The 27,044-nt window shown below is 34.9% G+C and overlaps 1 protein-coding gene across 2 annotated transcripts in view; it reads left to right on the plus strand.

Annotated features, from left to right (window-relative positions):
- The window catches only part of LOC101899996 (muscle calcium channel subunit alpha-1), a 1,479,766-nt gene that overhangs the window by 1,145,023 nt on the left and 307,699 nt on the right, over positions 1-27,044 (plus strand). For both annotated transcript variants that reach the window (XM_059124867.1, XM_059124866.1), the window contains exon 19: positions 6,725-7,196. In XM_059124867.1, the coding sequence (XP_058980850.1) occupies positions 6,725-7,196 (472 nt within the window). The remainder of the gene's footprint in view (positions 1-6,724; positions 7,197-27,044) is intronic.

Raw genomic sequence — 27,044 nt, forward strand, 5'->3', positions numbered from 1 at the left:
ATTGAAAAATGTGGCTAAAATCGTCAAAATACCGAATATCGGGGGGTACCGTTACATGGGGTGTAAAAGTTCCAATACCATCGTATGGAATTGTTGTGGTTCAAGTTCTACTGAGTAGATTTTGAGCCGGAATTTATTGTTGCACAAAGACGAACAGCAATATTATTTAGCAAACTACAGACAAACACAAAAGTATTCTGGCGATACTTACGTTTGTTGTCTGCACAAAAGAAAAAGCACTTTAATTATTATTTCAAAATAAAAAAATGACTCAGTCGGTTAACTTTTTTTTATTTATAAAAAATTCACAATTTTGATCTGGCGATCCACTTTTCTCAACTTCAAGAAGAAGAGTGGCAACAAAAAATCCTTAACGATGTGACCTCATCGATAGTTTTAATTATCGAGATTGATAAGGTCCATCTCGTTATCATCGTCTATGGGGTTGGGTCTATTCCCAACATGCCGGGTCCTACGCTGTTGCTGTTTTTCGAGCACGCTCAGGAACCTGTCCATCATCTCTGGCTGCAGCAGTAAAGATTTTTCTTCCGGTCTTTCTCCGAGCTGTTGCTGTGGCTGTTGTGTGGCATGTTGATTTTGTTGTTTATTCTGTTTTTTGGTTGTTTTATCTCGCCGATGTTTGTTGTTTGTTTGTGTTTTCTGCACACCAATCTGTTGTTATTGTAGTCTCTGTGACATTGTGCGCGTTCCTCTTTTGGAGTTGTGCAAGAATTAGTTGTTGCTGATACTGTTTACTGATGACTTTTATTCTGTGTCCATTCGAACGTATACTGCGGCACAATACGCTTTTTCAGAAGCGTCACAAAATCCATGAAATTGTATATTGCCCTCTAGGCAATAATTACTAATCGTTTTGAATAGAATACGCTCTTGAAAATTGATCCAAAAATGTTTTACATTTAGCAATTAACACCTTCTAACCAAAGGTCTTGCAACAAAATTTTTGCCTGTATAATTAACATTAAATTAAAGGCACCCTGCTGGGTCAAATAATTTCGAAATGGTTGACAAGATTTTTCCTTTTAGTTATGGTGCTAGTCACCTCTAGTGACTGTTGACCTAGTGAAAATGAGTTAGTTAAGGCATTCCAACGAATACCTAATGTCTATGTTGAACTCATATCTTTAATTCTTAAAAATTCTTCATTTAACAAATCTTCTGATCGGAAGTTAGAAAGAAGGGTCGGATGATTTGCGTAATCTTCTTTAACGGCAATACAGCCGAATTCAAAACACAAATTAATTGTTTTTCCGCCTCCAAAGCTGAGGCAAGAGTATGACCTCCAGTCAATACATCATCAACATATATCTCATTTTTAATTATTTTCGATGCAATTGGACATTTATCTCTTGACTCTTCCGCCAATTGCAACAATGTGCGAACCGCCAAATAAGGTTCACAGTTTATACCAAACGTAATAGTACACAATTTAATATCACTCTGACCTTCTTTTCTAAATAAAATTCTCTGGTATTTCCGATCAGAATCATGAATACATATCTGTCGGCACATTTTCTCGATGTCACCGTTAAACACATACTTATACAGGCGCCAAATCAAAATTACAGACACTAAATATATAATAATTTTTGGTTGACCCTGAAAGGATCAAATTCACTAACAAATTTCAGATTTAACACCACAAGTGGTAAATAAAACATTTATTGGTGAAAGGAATAAACTACTTCCACGCAAAAAGAAAAAAACAGCAAATTTCAAGAGCCACAATCATCTGGAGCACTCAATCTGAATAGTTGTAGGGAAGGTAACCAGCATATCACATATTCAGCATGGACCTACTGAACAACAAGTAGCAATTGCCGAGTTGAGTAAAAAGATTGCCTACGTAACAAAGGCGCTCATTGGAAAGAAGAACGGTGGAGTTCTACTGCAACAAGTTAATGGAGATGGAAGCGGATATGGATCGCAATGAAAACAACATTCGAACAGATCGCGCGGCAGAGTCACATCCCCATATCATTAGTAACGAGTACCAAGTCATTGGTACTAGAGAGCTATAATCGACAAATAACAAATGCCTCAGAAACCGCTTAGACCAAAAAAAAGGGGGGGGGGTTGCATTAGTGAGACGTCAGAAGGCTCTAATACAGTCCATTCAAATCTTAATAAGGTGGCTGCAATTGAGAAATTGTGGTCAAACGTGGAAGACATCCACTTCAACATGTTCGAGAATTAATGGAAAAAACGCTAAGAGAAGAAGAAGAATCTCAACATAATCAAAAAAATTATAATCCCCCAATTCAATAGGGATTATTCGAAGTGGCAAACGTTTGCTAATATATTTGAGAAAATGATCAACGGCAGGCCTTGTCACTAGTGAATCCGAGAAGTTGACTGAGGCAAATCACGACATTGCATTTAATACACTTCAAGACAGAACAAACAACAAGAGATCCCATGTATTAACAATACTTGAAAGGATCTAAAATTGCCCAACATGTTTGGCGATAGCAGATCATTGAAGAGCTTTCAAGAGTAGACCACCACGATGATTGCTTGTACAACGAATCCTACGGTTCAAATGTGCAAAAGTTTCCATACCATATGTTACTGCAATCAATTTTTGAAAATGGGCGCGCTGGTACTTCAAAAGAATTTTTATGAAAAAGAATTTGTATATTGCCCAGAAGATAGAGAAGTAGATCTCACATTTGAAAAGTCATCAACCAAGGTTTTGGGGGTTAACATGGATTCCCCAAGCAGACCGATTTTGCTTGCAGAGTGATGTAAATGAATGTACCATAATCACCAAGCGGGAAGTCACATCTGAATTGGCAAGATTCTTCGACCCATTAGAATTGGAGGTCCTGTGGTGTCAGCAGCGAAGATCTTTATTCAACAGCGGCTGAAGAATAAAATTGGGCGGGACAAGGAACTGCCAGCAGAAAAGGCAGGATATGGGTTATCGTTCCGATAAAGCCTCAACATATTAAATGATTTCAAATTAACCAGACACATACATACATACATTTGAGAACGCCTCAGAAACGACATACGGAGCTGTGATGTTTCTTCGTGCTATGCTACCAGATGGAGGGCATCTAGTAAGAATCTTTGTTCAAAATCGAAAATAGCACCAATAAAGAAAATCACTTTGCCAATGCTAAAGTCAAGGCCGAATTGGGTTATGAAGATCTAAGGACTATTTATTGGTCAATTTCAGTGATTACATTGTGTTTGAACCGAACCTTCAAACCTGAAGACGTTCGTTGCCAACAAGATTAAAATGTACAAGGCGGATCGCTAAGCAATCAATGGCGACATGTAGGGCCAAAGGATAGTCCAGAAGATTTCGTATCCAGAGGCATGACACCGGATCGGCTTCAGGAAGTATTTTGTGGTTTTATTGACCTACTTTCTACACGAAAATGAATATCTCTGGCTGGAACCGCTTTCAAAGAATGTAGAAAATCGAACTGAATTTGAATTTAAGGCGAAATCTATAGTGCCAGCAATTGCTTACAGGATATCATCTATGAAATCAACCTCAAGGGTTCATTAAGTCTACTACAAAGAATTGTTGGTTATGTACCGCGATTTGCCAAAAGGATGAATGGACGCAAGCATGTAAGGTCGGCCGAAGTGTTTACTGACCTGACAACGGACGCATTCATTGGAGCGTCAGCTCGATGAATTGAATGTAACTGCATTTGGAGAAAATATCAGCATTGCATATCAAATTCAAGAGAAGATATTGATTTTTAGTTTATTCCACCAAGGTATCCACATTTTGGTGGCTTATGGGAAGCTGCGGTAAAGTCAGCGAAGCAACTATTGCTTCGTACATCCTTAACCCACGAAGATTTGGAAATAATTGTTACCGAAATAGAGACAATTCTTAATCTCAGAAAGCTGGCTCCTTTTTTTGACGATCCAAATGAAGTAAAAACATCAATACCCGGTAATTTCCTTGTGGGAGAGCCTTTAGCGGCACAGTTTGATCCATCGGCGAACCAATCATCAACATCATTGATAAGCAGATGAAAGGTTGTATTGCAGATTAGGCATGAATTATGGAGACGTTTGTCTACCTAAGTACTCTTCAAAAAAGAAGGAAATGGAGTAAACGACGTTAAGCAGCATTCTAGAATCGATAATGGCATTACTATTTCCACTACTATGCTTGTGTCAGTTTCAGAATAAACCCGGCATATATTTTAATGGAGTTGGAATCACAAAGTTAGTAAGAGCGGAATGGAAATTTATTGCTTATTATGATCTTTCCCCGTTTTGGGTAGATATAAATGATAATATTAACCCTTCAGGAGCTGTACAAGGTAGCTGTTGAGAATAGAAGCTGTGAGATATATTCAGAAAATCTCATTCAAGTACAGTAACAGTTTGAATTTATTGCACTGAACATATTTAAAGAGCACAGTAGACGAGGAGCTCTAAACATAGTCGGAGACTCGCACGCTCGCCGTTTGGTGTCTTGAACTCGGAATATGCGGAACACTGACTGTCACAATTGAGAAGAGAAATGGAGACAAACTATCAGACAGACTAATCAGACATCTATTATTGATTCAACAATTAACATAATCTGAAATGGTGAAGATATGAGTCAAAGAACCAACACGGAAGTAGAATTGAACTTGCTGGCAAATAAGATGAAGAAGGAGGAAGATTGTGCAAAGGCAACATACTCAATGATTTTCCTCACTTCGCAACTCTTTCTAATTTCATCAAGTTTGAAATATATAGAAGACAATATCATTGAAGGTTTAACGGGAGCTCATTATGATCGTGTAAGTCCATTGCTATATATTCCACATTAATTGATGATTGAGCTCCAAACAATCAAGGCTCATATTCCGCCATCTCGTGCTCTACCTATTTGTGAAGATAACGTGACAAATTATGTTTTCATTTGCAATAGACACGCGAGGTTTAGCCAGAGCGATTGGTCACATGAATGTGAAGTGAACTACATATTCCATAAATCTTCAGAAGCTTGTGACTTGGAGTCACTCATCCATCACTAAACTTGGAGAAAAGTGGAACAAAAGAATCAATGGATGTTTACTCTAGCCAATTTAACAGAGTTATCCTTGGTTTGTGGTACGAAAATAACACACCTAGAGGTGCAAGAAGCTGGAACATTAAAGATTAGGCCAGATTGTGGACAACATCTTTACAATATACGGTCATTATGAAAATAAAACAATAATGGACACATCATATCTGAGACTTAATCCACTGGATTCCATAATCTCACCCAGTAAGCTTGGCTTGCTCACGCTGCTGAGCTCGTTACCTTAAAGTAGCAGCTAAAAAACTAATAAAATCGACAGTCAATCACCATCATACCTACAGCTATCTACCTCTTTGTGTTGGAATTGGAGAAGCCAATCAAGTTTCTGCACTACACATTTTCTAACAAGTAAAAAAACCTGTAAGTTCGGCCAGGCTTTGAATAACCTCCACAATTTGGAACGATTTTGGCAAATTTCAAAAAAATAAAATCCGTTAAAAATTCTGTTAAAATCTTAAAAATATCGAATGTAGCCATTATATTAGGGTCTAAACGACGACGTGGACCAGCATAGGCTTCTTTTGTCATAAACCATTACAATATTCAAATGCGAAACTTAAATAAAAAAAATTGGCGAATGACGTTGCTAAAATCATCAAAATAACAAATATAGGGAGGTAGAAATATATGGGGGCTACAAGAAGACGTGGGCCTGCATAGACAATTCTCTGCCTTATGCTGCATAATCCATTACGAACTTCAAATACCAAATTTATTTATAATAATTCCGACGAATAATGTCGCTAAAATCATCAAATTACCAAATATAAGAAGGTACAATTTTCTGTAATAGGCTGTAGTACTCATTACGAACTTTAAATACCAAATTTGAAATAATTCCGGTAAATAATGCCGCTAAAATCATAAAAATACCGAATATGTGAAGGCTGTACAAAGACGTTAACCTACATAGACAATTTTTTGTCTTAGGCTGAAGTACCCATTACGAACTTCAAATACAAAACTTGAAACAATTGTGGTGAAAAATGTCGCTAAAAATACGAAGATGATGATTTTAGCGAATTTATTAACCGGAATTGTTTCAAATTTGGTATTTGATGTTCGGCGGGCCGAACTTACAGCTATTTTACTTGTTAATTATATTCAAGGTGTATAGATAGCTTGCAAAAATAAATATTCTTGGTAGATTGCATGAAATTGTAAGCCTATCAAAATAACATAATTCAAGTGTTGTGTACATCCTCTTCCCTTTACATTAATGAACAGAAGTGTTCCATCCCAATGGACAATAAATACAACATGTAGTTTTGTGCACAAAAAAGAAGGACATGTTAAAATTTAATTAAAAATATACGCATATCATGAAAGGGAGCTATGGCTCCATCCTGTCAACTTTTGCTTTTACAAATAACTGCTCGAAGACATAGACACAGTATAGTGTACACTAAAAATTGAGTTTGACATCTGATTCCTCAGTAAATATGATTTAACATTATGTATTGCTTAATACGAAGGAAAGTTTGCGATGCTGCATTTCTAAAAAATTGTCGTCCTTCAAAGTTACAGACTTTTGATCAAAATAAGATTATTTCGATACTTTGTGCGACAAAAAATATAATTATTGAATACCAACATAAAATCAAAAAGCTTTTTGCAGTTTATTTACAATATTTTCTTTATTTGAAGGTTATTGTATGTCTCAATAGACTCAAATAAAGAAAACGGAGGTCCCATATACAATTTTCGCCCAATTGTTGCAGCATATTACATCATTTATATTATAATAATAGCTTTTTTTATGGTGAACATTTTTGTTGGCTTTGTTATTGTGACATTCCAAAATGAAGGCGAACAAGAATATAAAAACTGCGAACTAGATAAAAACCAGAGAAACTGCATAGAATTTGCTTTAAAAGCGAAACCAGTACGTCGCTATATTCCAAAACATAGCATACAATATAAAGTATGGTGGTTTGTGACTTCTTCGTCATTTGAGTATTCAATATTTGTTTTAATTATGATAAACACAGTAACACTTGCAATGAAGTTTTACAAGCAACCAGAATACTATTCAGAAATACTTGACGCATTAAATATGATTTTTACTGCTGTATTTTCACTTGAGTTTATTTTTAAACTTGCAGCGTTCCGTTTTAAAGTAAGTATGATCATTAATATATCGTTACAAATGTTACGTTAAGGGAATAGGTATATATTGATAGTTTTCCTTAACAAGAAAATTTGATTTCTTATCTTTTGGATTTAATTACGTAATAAAATGGAACAGTACGGCGAGTAATACGCGAGTATCATTTAGAATATATTGTAGTCACGAAAATTGGTAATTGTTAATGTACTTGAAAGCAATTTAAATTGTATACATTTTAATAACATCCACGATTGTATGGGTATATACCATACGATATTATGGGGGTATATTACTTTTGCCTTTTGTACGTTTGTAAGTCCTTAACCTTAAAAAATATATATCCTCAATTAGACTCTAAAAATATACATATCCTCGATCAGCGTAAAATGTTGATTTCAACCACATTTTCCAACGGAATTATTTTAAATTCGACATTTAGAGTTTGTAACGGGTTCTAGCTTCAGTGACGAAGCTTTGACATATCTACTCGGTATTTTGGCGATTTAAGTAAAATGTTCAAACCGAATTGATTGAAATACGGAACGTAGGTTTCGTAATGGGATCTACTTTCTGTAGTAGTTCATTGCCTTAACAGGTTCACATTTTGCTATAGTCCTATATATCAGTACTTCCCGATGTCCGGTATTCTGACAATTGTTGCTACATTTTTTTAGGAAAATCGTTTAAAAATTGATACGTAGAGATTGTAATGGATTATGTCTTCTGTGGGAAAAGAGTTTTCGAATAGCCTTATTATTTCGTATACCACCGTTGCGAATATTTGGTAATTTGGCTATTTAAGCCACATTTTTTAAAAGAATAATTTCTAATTTGGTAATCAAAATAATAACCAAATAAATTTGGAATTTTAAACAGTAGACAAAAACCACTGAATCAGAATACTTTATGGTATTTTGAAATTTTTATCCAACCGATTTCAGAGGCAAAAATAGAAATAGACCCCATAGTTAATACCCATAATTTAATTTTAATATAATCCAATCCCAAAAAAGTGTTCATATTCTTGATTAGCGTTAAGTTATTTAGAGTTTGTAACGGGTTCTAGCTTCAGTGACGAAGCTTTGACATATATATTCGGTATTTTGGCGATTTAAGTAAAATGTTCAAACCGAATTGATTGAAATACGGAACGTAGGTTTCGTAATGGGATCTACTTTCTGTAGTAGTTCATTGCCTTAACAGGTTCACATTTTGCTATAGTCCTATATATCAGTACTTCCCGATATCCGGTATTCTGACAATTGTTGCTACATTTTTTTAGGAAAATCGTTTAAAAATTGATACGTAAAGATTGTAATGGATTATGTCTTCTGTGGGAAAAGAGTTTTCGAATAGCCTTATTATTTCGTATACCACTCATTAACCGTTGCGAATATTTGGTAATTTGGCTATTTAAGTCACATTTTTTAAAAGAATAATTTCTAATTTGGTAATCAAAATAATAACCAAATAAATTTGGAATTTTAAACAGTAGACAAAAACCACTGAATCAGAATACTTTATGGTATTTTGAAATTTTTATCCAACCGATTTCAGAGGCAAAAATAGAAATAGACCCCATAGTTAATATCCATAATTTAATTTTAATATAATCCAATCCCAAAAAAGTGTTCATATTCTTGATTAGCGTTAAGTTATGATATGATTTAGCGATTTCCGTCGGTATGCTTCTCTGTTGTTATTTCGCTATAATGGTAGAAGAATATAGGTAGATGCATCAACGAGAAGAAATGGAGATAGATCAATAGTCACTTTTGAGGATGCTCATAGAATAACTTTGTGATTTGATTTGTAGATGTCCGTCCATTCGTGTGTCTGTCCATGTATTTTTGTGAATAAAGTAAAGGTCGCATTCATTGCCAGATCGAAATGAAAATAGGCATAAATTATTTGTTTAATCCTAACATCCTATTGAAGCTGGATTTGTATTTTTGTGAACAAAGAACAGGTCGCATTTATTGCACGATCGTAACAAAATTTTAAACAAATTAAAGGAAATGTTAATTGACTGAATGATTTTTCTGTTCAATCTGAACTGATGATGCTATTCAATTTATAAGGAGTCCCTTCTTATACCCCTAAAGTACTAATACACACCAGGTTAGTGTTTAGGGTTCTTCTTTATAAAACAACCATTTCTGAAAAAATATTGATGTTATGGTTCCCACTGCAATAGATAATGTTATAAGATTTCAACTGAATTTAGAAGAAAAACTAACGGGGATATAAAGCTGTTTCTGGTCGTACTCCTAACCGGAAGAATAATGGCTGAACTTACGTCTGAGAGATATATCTGCGGACAACAAATATATTGGCAATTTTCAATGACCAGAAAGCCTGACCAGTTTTGGTGGAGTTAGAAGTTGGGACACATATCAGAAAGTTGCGATAAACCCCACGCTCCAAGTAATTGTACTTTTATGTCACGGGAGGAAAATAAACTCTACCGTGCTAACTGTAAGCAGTTCGGACATCCTGACTACAGACTATAGGGGTCTGTATAAGGAATATGTACACAAATTAGAAGTAGTCAAGTCTTAAGCTAGTGAAAAAAGCATAAAAGCTTCGTCCTTTTGACCTTTCTTTAGTGGTTTTCAATTAAATTCTTTCAAATTTGGTATTCGCAATGGGAATTTTTTTCATGATTCGATGTTAATATTTTCCCTAATAGTTGTATGGCAGCGGTTTCCAATTTTTTTTATATTTTGCCTTCACTTTGATTTATCAAGGCATTCTGATGATTGTAGACACATTTATCAGAGGAATCCTTTAAAAATCTTTATATTTATTTACACCGCACAGTGGTCATGTGGTATTGGCATTAGATTGTAACACGGAGAAGAAATGGAGATGGAGCAATAGTTATTATATATATATATATATATATATATATATATATATATATATATATATATATATATATATATATATATATATATATATATATATATGTATATATATATATATTTTTTTTTTTTTAATATCTTAATTTAATTAATACTTTCTTCCTCATTAATACTAGTACGGTGAGTTCGTTAGTTCAAGTCAAACTTTTGCCTCGTTGTCACTCTTGCTTTGTGGTGATTAGCTACACGTAAGCCAAAGAAACATAGCCGTTCATCTTCACCTATGTTATTTTGAGGCTTTAATATCTTGATTTATACTCAAGAAAGAGAGAGTTATAACAATTCAGGTTTTTGTTATTTTATGACTAGATCTACTTAAGTATATCTTATTAAACTATCTTACAACTATTTACATACTAAATTTCCGCCCTCCTGACTACAAACACTTCCTGATTATTTCCGACACGATTGCCTTCTGGAACATTTTCGTTAATTTGTGGATCTGAATTAGTATCTAAATCGGGGCTTGAGGCTAACTCAGTTTGTTGTGAATTTTGCGAATCATTTTGGTCTACATTAGTGTGGTCTTTATGCCAATGTTGTGTGCCGGCCAAACACCTTTGTAGGGTATTCTACTCTGTTGAAAACCTTCTACATCTTCTAAAATATACCGATCATTCACTAACACTTCTGTTATTACAAAAGCGCCTTCGAAACTTGGCATAAATTTTTTAGACGTCCTTATGGTAGGGTCAATATTTTTTTATCACGACATAATCACCTCTTCTCTACATTATTGGTTGTTTTCTTTTTGGGTCTGTATAATTTTTTTTGAATTGTTGTGTGGCAAGTTGTTTGCATGTTGTCTTATTAAGTTCAAATCTCTATCGTTTATAATATTTTCTCTTATTTGATCTGGAATTTTCCCTTTTTGATTTACACCAAATAACATTACGATTGGATGTTCGTTAATAATTCTGTGGCAGGAATTATTTAACGCAAACTCTACTGTTTCTAATGTGTTTACCCACGTAATATTAGTTTCTTTGTCTACGAGTTTAGCAATCATTGAACTTAAACTTGTGTTAACCCGTTCTACTTGACTGTTTGCTTGTGGGGAGAAGGTTGTTATTTTAATGTATTGGATGTTATTGTCTTCTAGAAACGTCTTGAAGTCATTAGAAGTAAAACAAGACGCTCTGTCAGAAACAATATATCGTGGTCGGCTGTAATATCGGATGGTTAAACGAGAATTGAAAATCCTTTGATAAAACGTCTAAAGTAGGGACAAAGACCAAGAAAACTTTGTACGGACCTTACTTTTTGTGGAACAGGAAAATTTTGTATTGCCTCTTAGTCTTTGTCATCAGCACGGATTTCTAAATGATCAATCGTATAACCTAAGTGCTTAATTTTGCTTTGCATTAACTCGCTTTATTCTAAACGAAGCTCTAATTTGTTTTGTACCAATCTCAACATAACTTTTCTTAATATTTCTAAATATTGTTGGAAGTCAAACGTCGCAATCATATCATCCAAATATATTATTACGTCTCCCGTTCTCATTAGGTCTTTGAAAAAACTGTTTAAAACATTTGGAAACTGATGGGGCATTTTTCAACCCAAAAGGCATACGTACGAACTCAAATTGTCCTAGAGGCGTTATGAACGATGTACATTTAATGGAATCATCACTCATAAAAACGTGATGGAAACCATTTTTTAGATCCACTTTAGTGAACACTTTTTTATTTGATAAACATTCTAATTATGTTTGACTGTACAGCAAACTACGGATAAATGCACATTGTTTTTCTAGCAAGTTTTGGTGCACTTATCTGTTCTGTGCATTTAAATATGCACAACAATTGCATTTATACTAACATTGTATAACTGCATGATAATTGCATTTATACAAAAATTGTTCCATATTTAGAAAACAATTATTTCATGAAAATATTAGGAAAAGAACTAGTTTTTAATAATTTATTTAGCTTATTTGTATTTAATTGCCATTGTAGGCTTATGTACATTCATATATTAAAAACTTAAAAATCAGTTCAGATTATTTATATAGTAAAAGAAAAAATCACAAAGTTAATTTTTTGGTTTTAGTTTTCTAATTTTCTGACCAAGTCCCGCATGTTTTGCATCGATAACTTGAAGGAAATAGAAAAAATCAGTTCTGTTCAGAAAAATTATTTATCTTAAACATTGTTTTTATAAAAAACATTACTTCTCGATAAATTTGCGGGGAAAAGGCTGCTGCTGGCTATGGGACTGCTGGAGTTTGGACAAAATCAACCCTTCCAAATTTAAACAAAAACTTATCTCCTGATCAAATGTTCAAATCCGATGAGGCAGGACTATTTTATAAGGCACTACCTACAGGGTAATATGCAAAAATGGCACATTTTGCTTCTTAACCAAAATCCGCATCGAACTGTGTCGCGTTTTTTGATGCATCGAGATTTCAAGTATGTGCACGGGTATTCTGTGTCCCATATGCTTAAATGTAGCTTGTCTACATACATAATTGAGCGTGTTTCTTTTCTTTCGAAACTCGTAGGCAATTTTCACACACTTTTTGCAACATAACCATTTTCGAAGTAATATAGCAATATTTTGCAGCGCAAACACAACCATTTACTAATAAGTATTTTCGTCTTTGGTCCATCTCTTTACATTTATATGGTCAATATGAGTCAATTTGGAAAAGTAGTTATTTGTAATGTGAATTAATTAATTAAATTATTTAATTAAATTAATTAATTAACTAGTTAAGAGGAAAGAACTGAAATACATGAACTTATTTAATAAGAAAAATAATAGTAAAATATAAAGCAAATTTTTCGAAAAGTTATGTTTTGATTTTTATTTTCCAGCGCTGCAACAAACCATCGTTTGCTTCAAAATTATCAATTATCACTGAAATAGCAAACTGATTAGCTCTTTCACATATCATTGGCCCTATGATGACTGCATTCTTTGATCTCAAGTCTTTTAACCATGCTGTAACGGCCTTGTTTACCATGTCATATTGCCCTGGTTTAAAGCGTTTCCGCAGGATATACTCCAGACCAGTCCTTGAAGCTTCAAACTTTCCTTGATTTTTTTTTAAATTCTTGAGACAGTTGATATATTAACTTTATACTTTTCAGCTTGGTCCTTTCGACTGCAGTCGGATTTACAGTTAGCGTATGTTTTGAGCTCATTGTTGTCTGTTAGAAACAAAAATATTAAGATATTTAAATTGAAATAAATAAAAACCTCATGAACTTACAAAAACCATAGATATGTCTTATCCAGCAATAAAATACGCAAATAAAACATCTGATTTTATTTATTCACATGTGCTGCTCATTTTTGAGGAGTAGGATTAAAGTGTGATATGTTTATTAGAGATGTGCATTTATGAATGCAAACTGACACTAAAAAAGTACTCTTTGGTTTGGAAAACTCATTCATATATGAGTTGTTTGCATTTATGAGTGTTGCATTTAACCGCGTATTTTTGCATGTAAAACCGTAAAAAAGACTCGCGGCTTCAATTAAGCATGCACTTATGCGTTTTTTGCATTTATCCGTCGTTTACTGTATTTGTATTTAATTTCCTAAAGTCTAGTTTGCTCGCCAAACGGACTTTGCCATTGCAGTAGTTGAATTGAATTGTCAGCCTTCCACAGTTGACGTTCAAATTTTTTACGCAACTCCAACTTGCTTTTTTTGGAACCTAACACCAAACTTAATTGCTGAAACATTTCAGTCACTGTTTCTGTTAGAGTGCTGCAACGTGTGTGTAGCCATGTTAATGGTCTACCCACTATCTTCTTTGCAAACAGAGCACGTAACATTTCATCGGTCAATTTGCACATTTGCTGCAAATGTCTTAGCTGCGTTACCTCTGTGCGTCAGCCTTACCGTCGAACTGTGGTAAGAAGTTGCTGATCAGAAACAAAGAAACACCATTGTCTGCCAGTTGTGCGTTGTTTTTGTTACCTGAGAATAGTTTTAAGAAATTATTCTCTCTCTTCAACATTTTTCCATTTTCTTTTCGTAACAACTGCAGCTCTTTGTGCATTTCGTTTATTTCGGTGTTTCGTTGTTTTGGTAACTTTAGGTTTGTTTCGCATAAGATGGTGTCGGTAATTTGGTGTGTCCATCTCTTCTTTTTTGTTCGATTCAAAACGGGTTGATTACTGAATTTTTCTTTGTGGTTTTGAGTTTCAACAACGCAGTGTCAGCGGTTACTATAATAAATTTAGAGTTTGTTAAACGTCTTCTTAGATTAAGTTTTTTAGTTTTACAAATAAACTCGAATAAATAAAAAGTACATTCGTTAATTGGTGAAAAGGAAAACAAATGAATTAAAAAATTCTTGTTGCCTTACGGGAAAAATAAAAAACCAAATTGCTAAGTGTGTTACCAAAAGTACTTTTGTCATCTTACGAGACAAAGTAAACATTGCAAACAAAAACTAAAAAAATAAAAGTACGAAGCGCAAAAAGGACAAATTATTAATAACATAAAAAATTTGTCGCATTACAATTACAAATATTTGAAAAAAAAAAATATCCCAAGTCACAAGAGGACAAACAAAAGGAAAAGAAAAGTCACCAGAGCTTCGGAATAGCCTGGGCAGCGAGAAGAAGAAACTAAGGAAACAAGCTAGTCTATCAATCGAACTGTCAGCCTTCAACGAATCCTGACAAATACTTAGTTGTAAAATGTATCTAAAGTATTACGTTGTAAGTAGCATGATAAGTTGAATGTAAATTTCAGTTTATTTTAACTAAAAACTAAGTGTGTTGTGCTTTCGAAGGTGCTTGCGAAGGTGACAGTCTAGAAAATACTTTCGTCATCTTACGGGACAAAGTAACAATTGCAAACAAAAACAAAAAATTAAATAAAATAAAAAAATTTGTCGCATTACAATTACGAATATTTAAGAAAAAAAATATCCCAAGTCACCAGAGCTTCGAAATAGCTTGGGCAGTGAAATAAGAGGACAAACAAAAGGAACATAAAAGTCACCAGAGCTTCGGAATAGCCTGGGCAGCGAGAAGAAGAAACTAAGGGAACCAGCAAGTCTATCAACCGAACTGCCAGTTTTCAACGAATCCAGACAAATACTTAGCTGTAAAATGTATCTAAAATATTACGTTGTAAGTAGAGTGATAAGTTAAATGTAAACTTGAGTTTATTTTAACTAAAAACTAAGTGTGTTGTGCTTGCAAAGGTGACTGAAGATTTTTTTTTTTCGAAAATTAATGAGTAATGTGGACAAAGGTGGACTTATTGATCGAAGGTATAAAAACATTTCAGTGGTCTGGGAATCTGTAAAAATGTCGACAGCAGAGCAAATAAGGACCCTGGTGGACTCTGCCATTCAGGCAGCTTTAGCTTTCCAAAGACGGACTTTTTAGAAACAATTGAAACTGATTGAAAACAGGTTTAGTGAAATCGTAATTTCAACACCAGAAGTTGACACTTATAGAGAAATATCCATTGTACCGGGAGTACAATGCGAGGAATCATTAGACATTGTAAAATCGTTACCGGACTTTGAGGGCAAGCATGAAACTTACGTTTCATGACGTCAGGCGGCTCACACAACATACAAACTTTTTGTGAAATATGATGGCAGCTGGAGGCACTATCAGGCCGTAGCTATCATACGAAATAAAATAAAGAGACCAGCAGATATGATCTTGTCTTCCTTCAATACACTTCTTAACTTCAAGGCAATTATTGCCCGTCTCGATTTCACATAGTCGGACAAACGTCCGATTTACCTCATTGAACAAAAATTATCAACCCTCCGGCAAGAAAATCTTACACTTCTGGAATATTATGATAAAGTTGAGAAGAAACTTACCTTATTGACTAACAAGACATTGATGGCCTACGACAAAACAATTGCCGCCTCACTTAATGAAAAATATAGAATGGATGCACTTCGAGTATTCATATCAGTACGAAGTCGGCTCGGCCGACTGATCCACATTAGCATTAGCTCAGGAAGTGGAATCTAATAGGGAGAGGTATCTGTTTGCGTCTAATTTTGCCAGATCTCGCGACGATAAAGGAAACTTAAGGAATTATCAAGCTGAACCTTATGTAAGGAAAAATCCTCATTTCACGAAAGGGCCTAGGTCTGACAACAAAAAGTCTTATTTACAGAGTCCAGTTGAACCTATGGACGTTGATGATTCAGCTCGTTTTAGACAATCGACAAAATATAGGAATCATTACAGTGACGTTCAATCTCCAAGTGGTCCAGGATCAAAGAGACCGAATAGTGGTACAGCAAGATTTACTGGGATGAAGCACCAGAGAGTCAATCTTCTGACTAACAATGATCAAAAGTCAGACCAAGAATATCAAACTTTTGCAGACAATGAAGCAAGTGACATTGATGTTGATGAAGGGGACGAATTTGATCATTTATAGCTTTTTCTTTATTATTCCATTACTGTCAACATTCGACGGGATAATTGGCCTGGATCTGCTCACGCAGACTAGTGCTACATTGTACTTTAACAATAAATAAATTAAAACTAATTCCGGAATATTCCGGAATTCCGGAAAAATTCAGACCAAGACTATCAAACTCTTGCAGACAATGAAGCAAGTGACATTGATGTTGATGAAGGGGACGAATTTGATCATTTATAGCATTTTCTTTATTATGCCATTACTGTCAACAATCGACGGGATAACTGGGCTGTATCTGCTCACGCGGACTAGTGCAAATTGGACTTTAACAATAAAGAAATAAAAACTACTTCCGGAATAGAAAAACTTCAATTCCTAAGATGTGCAAATGCAAATTTCACAAAATTTGAGGACATTCAGGTACCTCAAGGGACATCGAAGAAATTTAAGGAAATGATGCAAAATTTGTCGGGAGCTTTTGCAAACCCCGACGAGGCACTTCCATACAATACGAATATCGTGGCCACAATTCGTACTACTACGACGGAACCCACGTATTGCAAGCTCTACCCATACCCAATGGGTGTGGCAGAATTTGTAAGTTCTGAAATAAAGGAATTGCTAAAAAATGGAATAATAATAATCAAGGTCCCCATACAATAATCCTATCTGCGTTGTTGATAAGAAGGGAAAAGATGAGCAAGGAAACATTAAAAAAAGGTCTCGTCATTGATTTCAGAAACCTGAATAGTATAACAGTCGATGATATATATCCGATTCCAGAGGTGAGAGCAATACTAGCAAACCTTGACAAAGCAATGTACTTTACAACTCTCGGCCTCAAATCAGGATCTCAGAACAAGATAGAGAGAAAACATAATTTTCGGTTGCAAACGGGAAATATGAATTTTGTAGACCTTTTTGGCCTGAAAAATTCTCCTAGGATTTTTCAAAGAGCCATTGATGATGTTTTGAGAGAACAAATCGGAAAAGTATGTTATGTTTATGTGACCGATGTTATATTTTTTTCCGAAAACGAGGAAGACCACATTAGACACATTTCGTGGGTCTTGACTAGATTGTTTGAAGCCAACATGAGAGTTTCTCGTGACAAATCTCACTTTTTAAAGGAAAGTGTTGAATATCTTGGTTTCACCGTATCTAGAGATGGCATCAAAACGTCCCCAGAAAAAGTGGAGGCGATTCGCAATTACGAACAACCCACTACACTTTATAATATCAGGTCATTTCTAGGCCTGACAAGTTATTACAGATGTTTTATTAAAGACTTTGCTTCAATAGCAAAACCTCTGTATGACATTTTAAAAGGGGAGATTGGGAAGGTTAGCGCCTCTCAATCAAGGAAAATTAAGATTAATTTTGATGAAAATCAACTCCAAGATTTCCAAAAGTTGAAAGAAATCCTTGCCTCCGAAGACGTCTTACTGTTATACCCTGATTTTAAAAAGCCATTTGATTTGGCAACAGACGCTTCGGTATTAGGACTAGGGGCAGTGTTGTTTCAAGGTGGTAGGCCCATAACAATGATTTTCAGATCATTGACCAAAAGGGAGATAAATTATGCCAATAATGTGCGTGAATTATTAGCTATTGCTCTAGGAAAATTGAGAAACTACCTTTATGGTGTTAGAAACTTGAACACCTTTACGGACCACCAACCCCTTACGTTTGCGGTCTCAGACAAAAACCCAAACGCCAAAATCAAACTTTGGATGGCCTTTGTTGATGAACATAACGCCAAAATCTTCCACAAACCTGGAAAAGAAAATAATGTGACAGACGCCCTTTCAAGACATGCCATACATTGTTTGGAATTAAATTCACACGACGCCGTGAATCCAGACTCTCAGATCTTATATGAATTGGAAGATGATATCTCATCAGAGGTAGCGACAGTACACAGTGAGATATCTTTGACTCATACGATTGACGCAACTGACAAACCCGTCAACTTTCAAGAACCAGATTATACTCAACGAAGCGAACTTTCCTAAAACCAGAAAGTTCATCATTTATTTGGAGAAAGTCCGTCATATGATTGACTTCACTGACAAGAAGTTAGTAGTCAGCCCAAATGTTGTAGATGCCATTCATTGCGATCTACCTACTCTTGCGTGCCTCCAGCACGAATTGGTAAACCTTTTTCCAGGAACAAAATTTTGGCATTGCACGAATACGGTTCAAGATATTTTTGATACAAATGAACAAAGAAAGATAGTTGTTACTGAACATAATCGTGCTCATAGAGCAGCACAGGAAAACGCTAAACAAATTCTCTCAGACTATTACTTCCCAAACATGGTAAGGATAGCAAACGAATTTGTGCCAAACTGTAGAGTATGCGTCAAAGCGAAATACATTAGGCACCCCAGGAAACAGGAGACGCAACTGGATGCGTCTGGATGGGTTCAACACCGTTACCCTCCTATGTTGGTGAGATGCTGTATATCTATATATTTTTCACAGATAAGAAATACTTTCTAACCTGTGTGGATAAATTTTCAAAATTCGCTATAGCACAGACTATACCTTCACGAACCATAGCTGACCTAAAAGGTCCAATATTACAATTAGTGAATTTCTTTTCTCATACGAAGAATGTCTACTATCCCTATTACGACACCAATTTGGTGTCAATATTTCCTACGCACCCCCACTTCATAGTACTTCAAATTGGCAAGTTGAACGCTTTCACAGTACCCTTTCAGAGATCTCAAGATGCCTCAAATTAGAAATAAAGATTGAGAGTACGGTTGATCTAATCCTACTTGCAACAATGAAATATAACCGAACCATACACTCAGTGACAAACCAAAGACATAATTCACTTTTCATCGGAAGATGGTAAAGAGAAGGTGAAAGAAAGATTAACTAACGCTCATCTGACATCGTTAAAAAGAAACAAGACCTCTCGACAGAACAGATCATTTAATGTTGGAGACAGTGTGATGGTAAGGAACAGTAAACGGTTAGTTAATAAACAAACCCCCTATATTCTGAGGAAATTGTTGAAGCAGATCTAGGAATAACTGTTCTTATAAAAGGGAGGTTTTTTTTTTTGAATAAATTACCTCTTTCAGCTGATTTTGACAATGATACTATCCATCCGTCCAACGACAGCAACACTAATGGACTATTCCAACAGTAAATACATCCCGATTACAACGTGATTATTTGGAGAGATTTTGACTACTTGAGACATACAACAAGCATAACATTGTATTCTGAAATCGCAGATGAAACTGAAACCTCACCAAACATTTTTCTTTATCACACATGGTTAAACTACTAAATTCCGATACAATGCGGATACGAGACCTTTTAACAACTTTAGAAGTTCACCACAGACATGCAAAGATCATCAATGTTATAGGAACAACTCTTAAAATAATTGCTGGAACGCCTGACTTTAATGTCTTCAAGGGACTTACATTTAGACAACAAGAAATCACAAACGCTATGAACAGACAAATATCAATAAACACAAAAACTCAGGAACAAATTAATAAATTGACAGAAACAGTCAACAAAATTATTTGAATGACAAGTCCTAAACAAACCAGCACGGATCACTTGCATGAGACCTTACTTTCCAGAAATCGAATAATAATTAGCGAAATCGAGTCATTAATATTGTCAGTCACCTTGACAAAGATAGGAATAATTAACCCCATGCTTTTAGACACTGAAGAATTGAAAAATTTAATGGAAATAGATAATATAAATGTAACTATTACAGATTTGTTGGAAGTATCTGTTGTTAAAGTCCTTTTAGAGTGTCAGCTATTACATTTTATTATAAAGTACCTTAAACCTAGTTTAGAATGTAAGAAAATCATTATTTTCCCTGTTCAACACAATGGAACAACACTACACCTCGCCGACAACAATGTTGTAAATTGTGGAACACAAACGTTGGCAATTGGAAATTGCAAGAACTATCGGAAACAACATGCGCTCGACACTTTATTGAGGCATCCAAGACCATTGCAGCACACGACCCAGTCACCTTGAACCTTTGGTAATTATTGATGACGGTGTCATTATTCTTAACGAGAACACAGCGGTAATCAACCACACCCAGGGTTCTACAACCATAGTTTGCGGTACATTTCTAATTACCATTGAGGACGAAGTTACCATTAATCGATCCATTTACAGAAATCAGAAAGTTATAATAATGAAAAAACCTGCGACAGCCTCAATAGCGATTCTCAATATCACGGGTCATAAAGACATAGTAAATCGTCCTTACCTACAAAGATTAAGCATAGAAAATCTACAGAATATCAACTACGTAAAGGCAAAGACACTGATGGGTCCTGCAATTTCGGGGGGTAGCAACTTAAATCTTAATTTTTGGTCTTTTCATTGTTTTAAAATTGCGGCAGAAACGAGTGGTGCAGAACATCGATATTGAAGCTGTCACCGAAGCAGGTACAAGAGGTCCGTGGACGGCCCTCACTTAAGCATGGGAGGAGTTAACACAGTCTCCGTCGTCTCACCCTAATACACCCAGACGGAATGGTTGTTTATGAATATCCAAAAGAATGCAATGCAATATATATATATATATATATATATATATATATATATATATATATATATATATATATATATATATATATATATATATATATATATATATATATATATATATATATATATATATATATATATATATATATATATATATATATATATATATATATATATATATATATAATATATATAAAAATATATATATAATATAATATATATATGCATATATAAAAAAAGAAAAAAAAAAAAATATATATATATATATATATATATATATATATATATATATATATATATATATATATATATATATATATAAATATATATATATATATATATATATATATATATATATATATATACATATATACATATATATATATATATATATATATATCTATATATATATATATATATATATATATATATATATATATATATATATATATATATATATATATATATATACATATATATATATATATATATATATATATATATATATATATATATATATATATATTGCATTGCATTCTTTTGGATATTCATAAACAACCATTCCGTCTGGGTGTATTAGGGTGAGACGACGGAGACTGTGTTAACTCCTCCCATGCTTAAGTGAGGGCCGTCCACGGACCTCTTGTACCTGCTTCGGTGACAGCTTCAATATCGATGTTCTGCACCACTCGTTTCTGCCGCAATTTTAAAACAATGAAAAGACCAAAAATTAAGATTTAAGTTGCTACCCCCCGAAATTGCAGGACCCATCAGTGTCTTTGCCTTTACGTAGTTGATATGCTGTAGATTTTCTATGCTTAATCTTTGTAGGTAAGGACGATTTACTATGTCTTTATGACCCGTGATATTGAGAATCGCTATTGAGGCTGTCGCAGGTTTTTTCATTATTATAACTTTCTGATTTCTGTAAATGGATCGGTTAATGGTAACTTCGTCCTCAATGGTAATTAGAAATGTACCGCAAACTATGGTTGTAGAACCCTGGGTGTGGTTGATTACCGCTGTGTTCTCGTTAAGAATAATGACACCGTCATCAATAATTACCAAAGGTTCAAGGTGACTGGGTCGTGTGCTGCAATGGTCTTGGATGCCTCAATAAAGTGTCGAGCGCATGTTGTTTCCGATAGTTCTTGCAATTTCCAATTGCCAACGTTTGTGTTCCACAATTTACAACATTGTTGTCGGCGAGGTGTAGTGTTGTTCCATTGTGTTGAACAGGGAAAATAATGATTTTCTTACATTCTAAACTAGGTTTAAGGTACTTTATAATAAAATGTAATAGCTGACACTCTAAAAGGACTTTAACAACAGATACTTCCAACAAATCTGTAATAGTTACATTTATATTATCTATTTCCATTAAATTTTTCAATTCTTCAGTGTCTAAAAGCATGGGGTTAATTATTCCTATCTTTGTCAAGGTGACTGACAATATTAATGACTCGATTTCGCTAATTATTATTCGATTTCTGGAAAGTAAGGTCTCATGCAAGTGATCCGTGCTGGTTTGTTTAGGACTTGTCATTCAAATAATTTTGTTGACTGTTTCTGTCAATTTATTAATTTGTTCCTGAGTTTTTGTGTTTATTGATATTTGTCTGTTCATAGCGTTTGTGATTTCTTGTTGTCTAAATGTAAGTCCCTTGAAGACATTAAAGTCAGGCGTTCCAGCAATTATTTTAAGAGTTGTTCCTATAACATTGATGATCTTTGCATGTCTGTGGTGAACTTCTAAAGTTGTTAAAAGGTCTCGTATCCGCATTGTATCGGAATTTAGTAGTTTAACCATGTGTGATAAAGAAAAATGTTTGGTGAGGTTTCAGTTTCATCTGCGATTTCAGAATACAATGTTATGCTTGTTGTATGTCTCAAGTAGTCAAAATCTCTCCAAATAATCACGTTGTAATCGGGATGTATTTACTGTTGGAATAGTCCATTAGTGTTGCTGTCGTTGGACGGATGGATAGTATCATTGTCAAAATCAGCTGAAAGAGGTAATTTATTCAAAAAAAAAACCTCCCTTTTATAAGAACAGTTATTCCTAGATCTGCTTCAACAATTTCCTCAGAATATAGGGGGTTTGTTTATTAACTAACCGTTTACTGTTCCTTACCATCACACTGTCTCCAACATTAAATGATCTGTTCTGTCGAGAGGTCTTGTTTCTTTCTAACGATGTCAGATGAGCGTTAGTTAATCTTTCTTTCACCTTCTCTTTACCATCTTCCGATGAAAAGTGAATTATGTCTTTGGTTTGTCACTGAGTGTATGGTTCGGTTATATTTCATTGTTGCAAGTAGGATTAGATCAACCGTACTCTCAATCTTTATTTCTAATTTGAGGCATCTTGAGATCTCTGAAAGGGTACTGTGAAAGCGTTCAACTTGCCAATTTGAAGTACTATGAAGTGGGGGTGCGTAGGAAATATTGACACCAAATTGGTGTCGTAATAGGGATAGTAGACATTCTTCGTATGAGAAAAGAAATTCACTAATTGTAATATTGGACCTTTTAGGTCAGCTATGGTTCGTGAAGGTATAGTCTGTGCTATAGCGAATTTTGAAAATTTATCCACACAGGTTAGAAAGTATTTCTTATCTGTGAAAAATATATAGATATACAGCATCTCACCAACATAGGAGGGTAACGGTGTTGAACCCATCCAGACGCATCCAGTTGCGTCTCCTGTTTCCTGGGGTGCCTAATGTATTTCGCTTTGACGCATACTCTACAGTTTGGCACAAATTCGTTTGCTATCCTTACCATGTTTGGGAAGTAATAGTCTGAGAGAATTTGTTTAGCGTTTTCCTGTGCTGCTCTATGAGCACGATTATGTTCAGTAACAACTATCTTTCTTTGTTCATTTGTATCAAAAATATCTTGAACCATATTCGTGCAATGCCAAAATTTTGTTCCTGGAAAAAGGTTTACCAATTCGTGCTGGAGGCACGCAAGAGTAGGTAGATCGCAATGAATGGCATCTACAACATTTGGGCTGACTACTAACTTCTTGTCAGTGAAGTCAATCATATGACGGACTTTCTCCAAATAAATGATGAACTTTCTGGTTTTAGGAAAGTTCGCTTCGTTGAGTATAATCTGGTTCTTGAAAGTTGACGGGTTTGTCAGTTGCGTCAATCGTATGAGTCAAAGATATCTCACTGTGTACTGTCGCTACCTCTGATGAGATATCATCTTCCAATTCATATAAGATCTGAGAGTCTGGATTCACGGCGTCGTGTGAATTTAATTCCAAACAATGTATGGCATGTCTTGAAAGGGCGTCTGTCACATTATTTTCTTTTCCAGGTTTGTGGAAGATTTTGGCGTTATGTTCATCAACAAAGGCCATCCAAAGTTTGATTTTGGCGTTTGGGTTTTTGTCTGAGACCGCAAACGTAAGGGGTTGGTGGTCCGTAAAGGTGTTCAAGTTTCTAACACCATAAAGGTAGTTTCTCAATTTTCCTAGAGCAATAGCTAATAATTCACGCACATTATTTGGCATAATTTATCTCCCTTTTGGTCAATGATCTGAAAATCATTGTTATGGGCCTACCACCTTGAAACAACACTGCCCCTAGTCCTAATACCGAAGCGTCTGTTGCCAAATCAAATGGCTTTTTAAAATCAGGGTATAACAGTAAGACGTCTTCGGAGGCAAGGATTTCTTTCAACTTTTGGAAATCTTGGAGTTGATTTTCATCAAAATTAATCTTAATTTTCCTTGATTGAGAGGCGCTAACCTTCCCAATCTCCCCTTTTAAAATGTCATACAGAGGTTTTGCTATTGAAGCAAAGTCTTTAATAAAACATCTGTAATAACTTGTCAGGCCTAGAAATGACCTGATATTATAAAGTGTAGTGGGTTGTTCGTAATTGCGAATCGCCTCCACTTTTTCTGGGGACGTTTTGATGCCATCTCTAGATACGGTGAAACCAAGATATTCAACACTTTCCTTTAAAAAGTGAGATTTGTCACGAGAAACTCTCATGTTGGCTTCAAACAATCTAGTCAAGACCCACGAAATGTGTCTAATGTGGTCTTCCTCGTTTTCGGAAAAAAATATAACATCGGTCACATAAACATAACATACTTTTCCGATTTGTTCTCTCAAAACATCATCAATGGCTCTTTGAAAAATCCTAGGAGAATTTTTCAGGCCAAAAAGGTCTACAAAATTCATATTTCCCGTTTGCAACCGAAAATTATGTTTTCTCTCTATCTTGTTCTGAGATCCTGATTTGAGGCCGAGAGTTGTAAAGTACATTGCTTTGTCAAGGTTTGCTAGTATTGCTCTCACCTCTGGAATCGGATATATATCATCGACTGTTATACTATTCAGGTTTCTGAAATCAATGACGAGACCTTTTTTTAATGTTTCCTTGCTCATCTTTTCCCTTCTTATCAACAACGCAGATAGGATTATTGTATGGGGACCTTGATTATTATTATTCCATTTTTTAGCAATTCCTTTATTTCAGAACTTACAAATTCTGCCACACCCATTGGGTATGGGTAGAGCTTGCAATACGTGGGTTCCGTCGTAGTAGTACGAATTGTGGCCACGATATTCGTATTGTATGGAAGTGCCTCGTCGGGGTTTGCAAAAGCTCCCGACAAATTTTGCATCATTTCCTTAAATTTCTTCGATGTCCCTTGAGGTACCTGAATGTCCTCAAATTTTGTGAAATTTGCATTTGCACATCTTAGGAATTGAAGTTTTTCTATTCCGGAAGTAGTTTTTATTTCTTTATTGTTAAAGTCCAATTTGCACTAGTCCGCGTGAGCAGATACAGCCCAGTTATCCCGTCGATTGTTGACAGTAATGGCATAATAAAGAAAATGCTATAAATGATCAAATTCGTCCCCTTCATCAACATCAATGTCACTTGCTTCATTGTCTGCAAGAGTTTGATAGTCTTGGTCTGAATTTTTCCGGAATTCCGGAATATTCCGGAATTAGTTTTAATTTATTTATTGTTAAAGTACAATGTAGCACTAGTCTGCGTGAGCAGATCCAGGCCAATTATCCCGTCGAATGTTGACAGTAATGGAATAATAAAGAAAATGCTATAAATGATCAAATTCGTCCCCTTCATCAACATCAATGTCACTTGCTTCATTGTCTGCAAAAGTTTGATATTCTTGGTCTGACTTTTGATCATTGTTAGTCAGAAGATTGACTCTCTGGTGCTTCATCCCAGTAAATCTTGCTGTACCACTATTCGGTCTCTTTGATCCTGGACCACTTGGAGATTGAACGTCACTGTAATGATTCCTATATTTTGTCGATTGTCTAAAACGAGCTGAATCATCAACGTCCATAGGTTCAACTGGACTCTGTAAATAAGACTTTTTGTTGTCAGACCTAGGCCCTTTCGTGAAATGAGGATTTTTCCTTACATAAGGTTCAGCTTGATAATTCCTTAAGTTTCCTTTATCGTCGCGAGATCTGGCAAAATTAGACGCAAACAGATACCTCTCCCTATTAGATTCCACTTCCTGAGCTAATGCTAATGTGGATCAGTCGGCCGAGCCGACTTTGTACTGATATGAATACTCGAAGTGCATCCATTCTATATTTTTCATTAAGCAATTAAGGGTAGCAACTTAAATCTTAATTTTTGGTCTTTTCATTGTTTTAAAATTGCGGCAGAAACGAGTGGTGCAGAACATCGATATTGAAGCTGTCACCGAAGCAGGTACAAGAGGTCCGTGGACGGCCCTCACTTAAGCATGGGAGGAGTTAACACAGTCTCCGTCGTCTCACCCTAATACACCCAGACGGAATGGTTGTTTATGAATATCCAAAAGAATGCAATGCAATATATATATATATATATATATATATATATATATATATATATATATATATATATATATATATTGCATTGCATTCTTTTGGATATTCATAAACAACCATTCCGTCTGGGTGTATTAGGGTGAGACGACGGAGACTGTGTTAACTCC

This window comes from Musca domestica, unplaced genomic scaffold (genome assembly GCF_030504385.1).
Source record: "Musca domestica strain aabys unplaced genomic scaffold, Musca_domestica.polishedcontigs.V.1.1 30, whole genome shotgun sequence".
Classification (NCBI taxonomy): Eukaryota; Metazoa; Arthropoda; class Insecta; order Diptera; family Muscidae; genus Musca; species Musca domestica.